The sequence below is a fragment of the Chlamydotis macqueenii genome, chromosome 2, assembly GCF_036417535.1.
Source record: "Chlamydotis macqueenii isolate bChlMac1 chromosome 2, bChlMac1.mat, whole genome shotgun sequence".
Classification (NCBI taxonomy): domain Eukaryota; kingdom Metazoa; phylum Chordata; class Aves; order Otidiformes; family Otididae; genus Chlamydotis; species Chlamydotis macqueenii.
This window is the reverse complement of record NC_141557.1, coordinates 4,704,072-4,716,398: the sequence shown is the minus strand read 5'-3', so window position 1 is coordinate 4,716,398 and position 12,327 is coordinate 4,704,072. Positions and strand designations below refer to the sequence as shown.

The window sequence follows — 12,327 nt, the reverse complement described above, 5'->3', positions numbered from 1 at the left end:
GATATTAGGAAAAAAATTTTTTACACAGAGTGGTGGAACACAGGACCAGGTTGCCCAGAGAGGTGGTGGATGCCCCATCCCTGGAAACATTCCAGGCCAGGTTGGACGGGGCTCTAGGCAACCTGATCTGGTTGGAGATGTCCCTGCTCCTTGCAGGGGGGTTGGACTGGATGACCTTTGAAGGTCCCTTCCAACCCAAACGACTGTATGGTTCTATGATAAAACACAGCCCTTTCTCAGAGCCCAGAGAGCTTTGACCTGATCTTACCTGGGTTGCCCGGTTACTGTGTTCAATGACCAGATTTTGACCAAACTTCAGCTTTCTCTCTCCATTCTCAAACTGGAGCACTTGGAATCCAGGAAGCAGCTGGGTATCTGGCAAATGCTGATAGGTAAGTAACTCCAGAGTTGTGTGGAATGACACTTTCACCTGTGGGAAGAGGAATTCAGATGACCATCACACAAGAAGACACTGCGTGCAGGAAATCCAAAGTAAACATCGCTCAAAGGCCCAGGTGCACATTTTCCCACTGGAACCCAAAGGTGTCATGCCAGCAACCAAATTCCCACTGGAACAAAGCATTATAATTAAAGAAATAACACAGCTATTTCCTACGAGTCCAGTACACAGAGATGGAGGGTGAAGACGAGCAGCTGATCTCTGAACCACAGGGGAGAAACAGTCTCTAGCAAGACCAAGGTTCTACATTCCTGAGGTGACAAATACCGTCTTCCCAAAGCTGGCTGAAACGTGTCAGCCTTCTTTCTTCCTGCACGTGCGCGTGTCAAAATGCACACTGAAAAGTGAGAAGCACACTTCAAAAATGCAACTGTTCCTCATTCTTTGCACCCTAGCTAATTCTTGACTGTCATTGTGTACACCCAAACCAAACCAATTTTTTTTTTCTGTGTTTGCACTGCCTGCATCTTATTTAAGGAAATGAAGGACTGCAGTCTTTGGAAATCTTTTCATTTGTATATAATATATAGGGGTTTTGATTTAGGTGAACTCCAGAAACCGCAGGAGTTTGCAACAGGTCAGAGTTGATGAGAAAAGCACATAAGGGCGACTGTAGAAAAATATTTTGTACCTGCAATATAGTGGCCAAAATGGCAGTAATTAGCATTTGCTAATACACCGCTGTTTCCCCTGAAACTGGGAGATTTCTGTACTGGTTGTGTTTTTCTTGTGGTTCATCTGGACCACGCTAACATACCAATTACTAAACTATCTGTTCTGGCACAGGATTATTATTTTTGAGCCTACCAGCATGTTTTGCTGTGGATAAAGTACAAGCTGCGGTTGCTGTTCTTTTTCCTCCTTCTTGCTGCGGGATGTTTTGGTGCTCTTTTTGGGATCTGTGCTGGACAGGCTGAAGGGCGTAGACAGAAGGAGCCTGAAGTACAGAGGAACCTTAGTGCAATTGATGAGTTTCAAACTCTGAGTCACTACTGAATCTGTCAAAACCTGGTGGAGAAATGATTCAAAACTGGTTAGTTTGAACTCCCTCAAGGGGTTTGTGCTAGTCTGTCTGGTCATTCAGCATCCACCAGGGATCTGAAGGACTTCAACCCAAAGCAACTCAGTATTTTCTACTTGTGTTTTTCAAAATTTCTTGAGTAAAAAAGCAAAATACAAATAATATAATAAAGTCTTTGAATGTCGAGGGTCACAGAAACTGACCATGCTGCTCTAAGTGACTCATTCTGCTGTCAGACCTTTATGTCTTGAAAATAAGTACTTATTTTTCTACTTACAAATTTTTCTACAAAGAAAAAGACGTATAAAATAGGCACTGTCTGAGCTCAGCTTCGCTTATTCCTGGCTAATAAGTACTTGTCCTTTTGTTTTACCTGTCCTGTTATATGCAATATGGCAAATTGCAACGTGAGGCTACTGGTGACAAAAAAAAACCCCAAACCATATGTGCCTACAGCTCTGAATTCTTACAGCAGCCCAGCAGTATAAACCAGCTGAATACATCAGCGTGTGAAATACTTACTCCTAACCGAGGCTGATCTGGTATGAGATCACTTGCCATTGAATAAAACACCATTCCGCCGTCGTGGTCCGTGTCTACTTTTAACCTGAGCGTGAAGAATCAGAGCTGGTCAGAGCCCTTCCCTGCAGGCTGACGCATTCTGCGAGCGTGTCAGCGCGGTGGTACTTACAGGGCATGCCTTACAAAAGCTTGTAAATCTACTCGTAACGGTGGAGCTTCATAGCCATGCCTGCGATGCACTTTGTTAGGCACTGTCTTTGCAAGCTGACAACAAAAGGAAAACAGAAATGATGCAGAAAATGATAGCACTGAAACTTGAAGCCCTACTTTTAGCCCAAGAGGCTGTCAGGCAAAAAGGGATTCTGCTTGGCAAGGTATCGCCTGTTTGTAAGGCGTGATGGCCACGTGCAAGGAGCAGCAAAAGCTAAGCAGCAGAACTCTGAATGGCTGTGGTTAATACAGATGCAGACATCTTTTCCTCCAGGAAGCAGGGAAATCAGGGATGTTTTCATTAAATATTCTATTGTACTTCATTCACTACACTTTGCACCTCTGCGGTAATTCAGTCAGAGAATCGCAGAGCAATTCATAAAAGACTATTCGAGCCTCACATCAGCCCGTGAGCTGCACTTGCAGTTGTTGAAGAGGAAGTTTCCCAGAGGAGAGAGACGCTGTCCAAATTCACACAGGAAGGTAGACGCAGAGCCAGGAACAGAACTCAGCAGTCCTGAGTCTCAGTCCCATTGTTAACTGCTGTTATCAATAAAACCTGATGTTGTGATAGCATTTCAAACCCTGGGCTTTTGTCTGGGGTCTGCTGCACCAGACAATGTCAGAAGACCGTGCCATTCCCACCCCAGAATGCTTCCGAGCTAAAAGGCAAATGCAACAAATGAACAACCCCAGTTAAGGAAGGATGTACAGGACTGTTTATACAGCCTGGCCAGGTACGCATCAGTCTGTACATAAATTACAGGAAGGAAAGCGATTATTTCTTGTCATCTTTAGCCTTGCTGTGACAGTCAGCTTACCTCGTCGTCTAGGCTCATGAAACCCAGCACAAACCCGTCGCACTGCGCTTCAGCCGCGGCCTCCGGCAGGACCGGTGGGGTGAAGGAGATGTAAACGGAGATGCTGCCACCTCCTGGAACCACCTGCAGCCGAGAGACAACTGTTGAGCAGTGCGGGGAGCAGCCTGGGATTGCACAAGAATCCTCAGCGCTCAGCTGCTAAAGCGGAGTTGCACAAGCAGCATGAAATCTCCTGGGGATGGGCTACGCTCTGGCTTGCACTAAAATGACAACATATGACAACAAAACTGACTTAATTATTTCAGCTGCAAATAGCGGTGTAGCCACTCTTTAGCATCAACAGAGTTTAAGCACGGTCACAGACCAACTCCTAAAGTGTGCAAAGATACGTACGTACCTGTTTGCTTGTTTGTTTTTAAAAATACCCAGTCCTGCCCAGTTCTTCCCGCTCTTCCTCCATGGCTAACTCAGTGATTCTCCCACAACTGACAGCACTCACAAGAAACAGTTTTTGAAGAGTTACAAGAGTGAATTACGAGTATTTCACAGTTCAGTTTACTCTTGGCTGTTTTTTATTTTACATGACAGCAGGGAATGTAATCAAATGCACTAGCCAGCTACAGTGGATTTTCTGGGATTTACAGGTTGAATAGATTCTGCTTTCTTTAGATGCATCATGCACGTTATGGCTAAATCCTGCTATTTCTGCAGAAGAACCTTTGCTACCTTCCCTACAGAGCCATATTTGCAAGCTCAGGGGGTGTGTGGTGCATACTGCTTTCAGGCCACAAATTCCCCCGTTTCATGGGATCGCAGGGTGAGATGCTTGGTTTTTCTCGATCTTCGTTCAGTAAAAGCAAAACTAGCTCAGCTCTCCTTGCACTGCGTGCCCCTGCTCAGAGTGGCGAGGAGAAAAGCTCTGCCTAAGGTCTAGCAGGGCCAGGGCAGAGCTAGTGAGCTCGGTCATGTCCTACAACACTGCAGGGTCTGTGCATTGTGGTCTCAGAGAGCTTAGTTGCTCAGACATGGACTTAAGCCACATCTGGCCAGCTGTGTTGCACAATACCTGAGCCAACAGACCTTCCTGGAGCAATAGTAGAAACACGGGGAACACTTCTGCAGAGGAATACCTGAATGACTCCCTTGGCATCGACTCCATTCCACACGGGCAGAGCTCGCTGCTGGAGACAGACAGAGGCTGTCTCCACAACAAGGGACTTGTTTATCTGAGCTGTCTCAGCCTCAGTCACCCCAGAGCTGACTGTAGGCTTCATTTCTTTGAGATGCCATTTCTGTAATTATTTCTTTTATGTCATCTTTAGCTCATTCTAACTCGTAACTGAAACTCTTTGGCAAAAAAAACTTGCTAATATTTAAGAATCAAAATTGATGCGCCGATGTTTTGGGCAGTGCTGTCACTCATAGTTAGATCTCTATCTTATTCCCAAGGAATTGTGATGCTGTGTCTTCTATTTGCACCAGTTACTTTTGAAGTACTGTGGGTTACAACCATGTATCCAAAAAGAGGTGTCCACAGAGCACCCCTTTCCCAGCAGCCTGCTTTCCAGCTCTGCCACATCTACTTAGCAAATCTACCCCGGTTAAATAACGTGCTTCCAGAGCTTCCGGCTGGATGCTCCCACCTAATGCTACATGTTTCACCAAGGCAACCCAAGTGAGAAGACCAGAAATGCCACTCTAGAGAGCCCAGTACAACTGAACACCTAATTCCAATCATCACTTAAGTGCTCAAATGTAGGTGGGACATCTTTATTTCTTTGTTGACTGTGCAAACTCTTCTCATGGTCATCTTCAAGATCCTAAAGCTTCCCAGTCAACTGTTTCACTGTTTAGTAGTCTCTACACCAAACCAAAGCTACCTCCTCCTCCTTCTCTGTCTCCTCTGTCCTGCAGAAAATACGCTAAATCGAAGCAGAAAGAAAATGTAAAAGCTTACTATCTGTCTTGGAGTAACGGAGTAGGGGTTGTCTGCACGAACCCCTTCATGAGGTCGTATAAGTACAGAGATGATTTTCTGTATTGCAGGTTCTTCAGTGATGATTTCCTTCTCTTTGCTCTCAGAGTCTGAAGACTGCAGGGACACAAGGGCGGGGAATGGTTAAAACTGTTACGCTGCAAGGGAGGAATGCAAGCAAAGTGTACAGGGAACTGCTGGACTAGTCAGCAAGTATGGTCAGCTCCAGTTTCTTTCTTTCTGGCACAAAAGCTGGACATGTGGATGTGTCCTGTACAGGAATTTTTTCATGCATAGCTTTGCTCTCCTGAAACTGGTCCCGAACCCCTTGGAAAACGTGCACGCTTGGGTCCTGTTCTGCCAAGAGAAGCACTCAACTGTAACATCTCTGGCTCATTATACAAACCAGCACTTTAGGGCAATAACGTTCCCTTGTTGCACAAGTTTAGAGGTGCATTCAAAACAATAAGTACCTCCAAAACATCAGCTTCAATTTGAACTTCACGGGTTAGATTCTGCTCCGTGACCACAGCTCACATTGACATCTCTCTTTTTGAGAAAAGTAGACTCAAATTGAGGAGTTATCTTAACACTTTCACGTAAAATCAGCATTAGTTTGCCAATGACAGTATTTTTAAAAGTATCCGATCAGTTTTAACAACTTTAAGAGAAGGAAATGCTGAAGTTATTTGCTTATAGCTCGTTCTGGGAACAGATTGCTGGTATCAATAGCCCATGTATTGCATTTTTGACTGTGCGAGGAGCTGACATCGCTGTTAACAATCCAGCTCTTAGTTACGAGTTATGTCGCGTGTTATTGTTTTCAACCTTTCACGCCAAGAAACCCATCATGTATCTCAGCAGCAGTATGAAAAACAGACCAACAGCTGACCTCATCTGGGGTTTGCGAAGCTGGATAAATGCTTCCGCAGGGAATGGCAGTTTGATCCAACTTTAACATGATCTCTGACTCTGAGTTGCTACCAATTGATGCAGTCTCATTTTCATCTGTGTCCTGAGGAGGAAAAGGGTCTCCAAAGAACATCAACAGGTCCACCAGCTTGTTATCATCTTGCTCTTGATTGTAAATTTCCCAGTCCAGGCGGATGTCTGAATTGAAAAGGAGAAAGGACAGTAACTTTTGGTCATTGAGAAGACTCATAGCCTGGTTAGCACCAGAGAACAAGAAGATCAATTAATTAATTTGTCTCTAGCAACTGGATTTGCACATCTTAAGCTTTCTCTGAACTAAAATGGTTTAAGACCATACGTGCTATGCCGTTATTACAGCTTGCCTGCACTCTAGGTCCTAAACTACACTTTTACTAACATCAAAATAAATTCTTGTTTAGCACAAGTGTTTGATAGTATTCAGAGGAAAAAAGAAAACCAAAAAGTGATTGACCTTTGCTCTGAAGAGCTTAAAATCTCACTCAAGAGATAAAAAGACTAAACAGAGAAGAGCCAGACTAAGAAGCAGGTAGTGCATCTGATTGACCAGGGTTAGTGCTGCGAGAGATTCACAAAAGCAGGATGGAAAATCCTGAATTCCCATCATTTCAATGAGTGAAAACCCAGACATCCTTGAGTTACATAAATTCTACTACAGTGTGGCTGGAGCTCACCTGCTTTACTGTTGTGGAAAGCAAACTAATAACCATGGCAGTAATGCCATGAGGAGAAATACTACCATGCGCATAAAGTCCTGACAACATGTACTACAGTTCTGTACTCACTAAGTTAGAAAACAGCTTAGACACTATCCTGTACACTATTATTATTTTTACAAAAAACTTCTTGATTATGAAACAAAGAGGCCTGTTAATTAACATGTTAATGAGTTCTATTTTTATTATCGTAAGGAGTTCAGTGCAAGTGTCCCTGTTTGCTGTACAAAAGTTATTCTTACCAAAGGGAGAGGGGTTGTTGAGCTGGACCCTCCGAAAGGCAGGACACCCTCCAGAGACGTGAGTGCCAAACCTGAGGGGGGAACCTTGCTGTCAGTACATGCAGAAAATAAGTGAATGTCCGAAATGATTTGCCATTAAAGATTTGTTTAAAAGTGGAAACATATTTGGCTGTTAAGAGCGGCTATCAGGTAAAGCATGCTCCGTACTGTGAAGTACAATCATGTCTTGTTTAATCAGTCTCTATTTCCTCGTTTTCTTAGTTGTCTCAGGTGTTTCAGGGTAAGCATGCGAAGTCAGCTTTTGTGAGAGACTCTGGCAGCGGCAGCAAATGGCTACACAGCAGTGGAGTGACCCATGTCAGGCACAGATTTGCAGGTGCAGAAGGGTGTTTTACAGTGGATAGCTGAATTCATTTTTTATGCCCCGTTACAGAGCTGACATTGCTAAGGCTCTTGGCTGCAGTGTGACACACAATGCTAATTCCTCTGAAGTTAGAAAGATGCAGCCGTGCTGTAGAGCAGCTGGCTGAGTGTGTAAACCCCTCACCCAGATGTGCAGACAGCACTCATTGTATGAGAGGGCTTCAACCTTCCCCTGCCCCTGTTTGCCTTGGGGCTGCGTTGCTCCTGGTCCAGGTAAACGGATAGGAAGAAACGAACTGCAGGTGACAATGAAAACTGCCACCATGTACCAGTTTTCAGCTCCACAGAGTCAGATGAGGCTGGAATGGGTGAACTTCTGTGACTCTAAGCGTAGAACGGTGATTGCTGGTAAACCTGAGAAGGCTTGTGTGCAGATTCTTTCCTAATTATGCCAGCAGACACAAATGTATTGGTGTTACAGAAACAGGTACTGCACCTTGACAGTCACTTTGCTGACCTTCTCATGTTTTTGGCTCTAGTGCAATGGTATTGAATTGTCTGACTTCTCTGATAGTATTTTGGGCTATACCTGATCATGCGTTGCTCTGTTTGCGGTCCTGTCATCTGCAGGAAGATTGGACAGCCTTTCACAGTCATTTGCATAGGAATTAATTGAGGTTGTAAGTCTCCCACCTATAAAAAAAAAAAAAAAGAATTTTTGCTATTAGAATCAAGACAAAACTTTCGTTTCACCTGGGTTACAAAATCATATTTTAAAAACTGGTTGGATTTTCAAATATTTTTTTACTAGTTTCTTTTGACAGCACCTAATTAATATGCTAATGAAAGCTCTTCTCAGCGGGAGAATGCAATACCTCATACATTCGTGAGCTTCCCTGCAGCTTTTCCATACCACACAATATATTGTATTGGTAGAGCAGAGTAGCTCACTGGCTAGCTACCAAACAGATTTTATAAATCAAAACTGCTTCAGGCATTTTAAAGGCATGTGAAAACCTCACAAGGGATAAAAACATTTCCCCAAAATTAAACCACGCGCTGTAAGAGGAAACAATTTTTCCTTACATGTCGTTGGAGGTTGCGGTGTAGCAATACGTACCCAGAATTTTTACAGAAGTCCTAACAAAAGGAAAATGTATTTCTAACAGAAAGGAATCTGGGAAATATAATTGGTGTAAAATCAGCCATAGCAATACTTCACTTGAAATCAAAGCCCCACCTACCTCACAGACAAGATGGTCCCGGTACTCTCCCCACATGTTGTTGTAAGCTGTTATTTCTATGATTAGCTGCTGGAAGGCTTTCAGAGTTCCTGTTGAAGGTTGTACATGGAAAGCTACTCCCTTCCCATGAGACAGCACTGCTGCTGCAAACTCTAAAGGAGTATAGCAAAGAAGCATTTGATGAATTTTGAGGAAATGGAACAAAGTTAGTCTTTCAAAGAATATAAGACCATATTTTTGGCTGGTGTTAATTAGCCTAACCTCACTGGCTTAAAAAAAAAAAATTGGATCATTTACACAACTCACATTTATACCACTTTACCCAAGTTCCCTTCTGCAGTGGGTCTGAATCTGTTTTTTGAGAGTTAGTTCTTGCAGAGATTATTTCATAGAGGGACTCCCGTCCAACAACCTGATCCAGGATTCTTTGGGATATGGAAGGCACTAATTGGCTACATGAAAACACACCCTCAATTTGAGAAAAATAAGCTGGAATCTGTGCTAACTGGTTATCTTTCTATTAGCAGCTGCCTGTTTACCTCTGTGTGCTCTTCAACACAAAGAATGAATTACAAAGAGCAAAGCCATTCCACATTCTGAGTCACCTCGCCTTCTAAATCAATAATCTTGCACGGAATCTGTCAGAACAACATTTTTCCAATTTTATTACTAATTCAACAGCTGAAATTCTGTCTTTGTAACAGATACCAAACACTATGGCAAGGTACCAATATGTCCCAGTTTTATTCTGGATACAGAAGACAAATCCACACTTTATAGCATTCCATTCCCCTTCTCCCCATCCCTGGGTCTCATGTGACTCCAAATATTATTATTTTTCAGTACGATGCATCAGAAATGATGGATGGGCTGCTGTAGCTTTCCACAGCGGGGAGAGTATATAAAAAGGTTTGAGGGAGAAAAGCCTGCTGCAATGGTATTGGAAGACTGTTTAGGAGGGAAATAGCCAAACGTTATGCATGTTATCCATACCGTGTGCTGGGAGTGATCCTGGGAGTGAACTACCACCAGAACCACCCATCTCTGTTTCAGACTGGTGGTTTTGAGAAAAAGAAGAGGAAAGAGAGAGATAAAGAAAAGGAAGGGGAGAGAGAAAGAAGGCGGGAGGGAAAGACAAAAAAGAAGCAGAAGGGAAAGAGAGAGATTGACCTAATATCTATGCAATGTGGGCTTTCGAACTAAAGAACGAATGGAAGAACTAAGTCATTTAACAGTGTAGACTCAGCCAAATATTCCAAGAATGAAAGGATGTGCCTGCTGGACACATTTAATGCTGAACATGGTAGTAAGTTTGAGGGGATTAACAGCTATTCCCATACCTGACTGTGCTCTTCTGGCTGCATGTTTTGTGACAGGCCCTCTTCTTTTCACCAGGTAGCTTGAGGAGCTTGAAAAAAAAAAATATTAAAAAATCAGAATGATGCTTCTGTGAAATGAGTAGGACTTTGATAGAGTAACAGCTCTACCCAACTCCTGAATTAGTAGCCATTACAACTTAAATAAGGGCTGCCTACAAAGCATGTTTTGACAGTAACATCCTTAAGAGCGCATCAGCTTGAGAGTTGTAAGACTGCGTACAATCCAACACAGCAGAGCCTTGGCCAGTGTATACCAGCTTACGTCCATTGGTAAAAATAGTATTTTGCCATTTACACCAGCTAAATCGTCCGTCCTTGCATTGCATGCTATCAGTTGCTGCAGGAACCTCACCAGAAGGTCTCATTACCACAGTCAGACTTAGACCTTAAAAAAAACCCTCCACTGCACTGCAGAAAGTCCCATCTCGTGAAAGAAGCAATAGAACTCTGCCCAGATTTCAGATTTAATCCAGATCTAAATTAGTATTTGACTCATTATGCAGAAAAACAAGACTTACAGGCAGGTTCCTTGTTCTGGACTAAGTGAATAGGCAGCAAAATACTCAGCTTCTACTTTGAACGGAGCACTGATACCAGTGTGATTGGTAAGAATTAGCTGACGCTTTACTATGTCTTTGAATGCAACTTCAGATCCAAAGTCCAAAAGGAGATCACAAGGGCTTTGTGACACTTGTCTCTCATCACTGTCAGAAAAAGTTACATTAGCATTAAAACATCAGTTTTATTTTCTTATGCCACAGATAATTTCAGTAGATTTTAAAATGCGTGATACGCAATGTGGTTGTGATGGCCAGTGTAAAAGGATCACACAGGCTATTATTTTTGTCATCAGCATTTACTGCTTCTCATTTTTCACTTCTATAAATCCACATAGGGATTTATTTTAGGTAGAATTTTTATCATGTATAACATGCCAACATAGCAAATTAATTTTTACTTATATAGACAAGCATGTTCCAAAAGAGAGTAATCATACTACATATCAGAAAAATAAAATAAATACCAGTCAGATATGCCAAGTCAAAGAGAAGCATTTTCACCTTTCTTTGATATAATTTCTCACAGTGCAACAACAAAACTTAATGGTCAAAAATAGACCTTGGGTATAATTCTGTAAATCTGAATTCACATCTAAGAGATTAATTTGCAAATTTTTGGCGTTCCAGAAGATAATTGTTCCTTACAAACATGTGAGGGACTGCAGAGGTCCCACTTTTTGATTACCAGGGAGACAGGTAATTTTTCATGCTCTCTATACACAAAGGTGTCAAGGCAACTGGTGGGTCACAAGTGCCAGGAGCACAAGGGAGAGCAGACACCACACATGAACATGAGTTTCACTAATATCACAGCAATTTATGATTCATGAATTAATGAATTCACAGTTGTTAATTTAATTTGTTTCAGCTATACAATGGTAGGAGTGGAGGAGAGCCCTTCCCTAGTCTTCTCTTGGGCTTACAAAGATGCTAGATTTGGTGAGGTTGTAAACTCAGGACCTTTTCTTCACATAAGCACCTTCAGTGAATTGTGCCAGCACATTTTACTGTCCTTGCTGCCTACAGCAGGAGAAGGAATGAAGTTTACATAGATAAGTGGTTCCCCCCCACCCCCCATTGTATTTTTTTTTGCCTAGGGAAGAAGTAATTTTTGTTCAGTTCAGGGGTAAAACCTTGATTTACCTGACACCTCCGCTGTCACAAAGTACTGAGTAGGTGACATGCAGTCCTTTCACTTCTCCAGAAATGCTCAGAAAGAGGGGTTCAGTCATGTCTTCTATGCTACAGGAAAGGGCAAGATCCTTCAGCTCACCCTGAAAGGAGAAGAGTCAAGTTTCCTTGTGAATGAAGAGGAAAGGCAGCCTCATTAAGAAATTTACTTAGAAAACAAATATAAAACTCCACTCAGAACTACAACAAAATCTTGAAAAGTTTAACTGAACTATTTTAAGTGCATTCTCTGCTAGCGCTGGATTTTGTTAGAAGGGAGTACAAAAGTAAAAATTTGTGGCTGTTTCTTGGCTTTGTACTTACATCAGTCCATGAGCCTAAAACTGCTCAATTAGTGATTTTTGACATATTTTCTATTCTGCAAGTGTTGAAGCTCTAAGCATTAATCTTCCAAAACCAAAGTTTAATTTCTACCTCGGTTTCAAGCAGGACTTGTAGAAGGAATTACGTAGCCCAGTTACACCAGTACTCTGGCTAATTCAACACTGCTATTCTTTTTTGCCTTATCAATACGTGAATCGGTGCATCCTGCATAAAATAATGGACCGGGATTCGGCTCCAGATTCAGACTTCCAAATGTAATTGTAATTGATGCTCCAGGCGCTGGCACAGAGATTCCTCTGCAGCCCGTGGTGCAGCCCATGGTGGAGCAGGTTGTCCCCTTGCAGCCCA

The 12,327-nt window shown here is 42.6% G+C and overlaps 1 protein-coding gene across 1 annotated transcript in view; it reads right to left on the bottom strand.

Moving 5' to 3' along the window:
* The window catches only part of DLEC1 (DLEC1 cilia and flagella associated protein), a 40,703-nt gene that overhangs the window by 4,485 nt on the left and 23,891 nt on the right, over positions 1-12,327 (bottom strand). The window contains exons 23-35 of the mRNA XM_086741767.1: positions 11,608-11,738; positions 10,423-10,608; positions 9,866-9,933; positions 8,526-8,677; positions 7,871-7,974; positions 6,919-6,989; positions 5,902-6,119; positions 4,992-5,126; positions 3,035-3,157; positions 2,173-2,267; positions 2,004-2,088; positions 1,268-1,468; positions 269-430 (exon numbers count right to left, since the gene is read on the bottom strand). Of these exons, the coding sequence (XP_086597893.1) occupies positions 269-430; positions 1,268-1,468; positions 2,004-2,088; positions 2,173-2,267; positions 3,035-3,157; positions 4,992-5,126; positions 5,902-6,119; positions 6,919-6,989; positions 7,871-7,974; positions 8,526-8,677; positions 9,866-9,933; positions 10,423-10,608; positions 11,608-11,738 (1,731 nt within the window). The remainder of the gene's footprint in view (positions 1-268; positions 431-1,267; positions 1,469-2,003; positions 2,089-2,172; positions 2,268-3,034; positions 3,158-4,991; positions 5,127-5,901; positions 6,120-6,918; positions 6,990-7,870; positions 7,975-8,525; positions 8,678-9,865; positions 9,934-10,422; positions 10,609-11,607; positions 11,739-12,327) is intronic.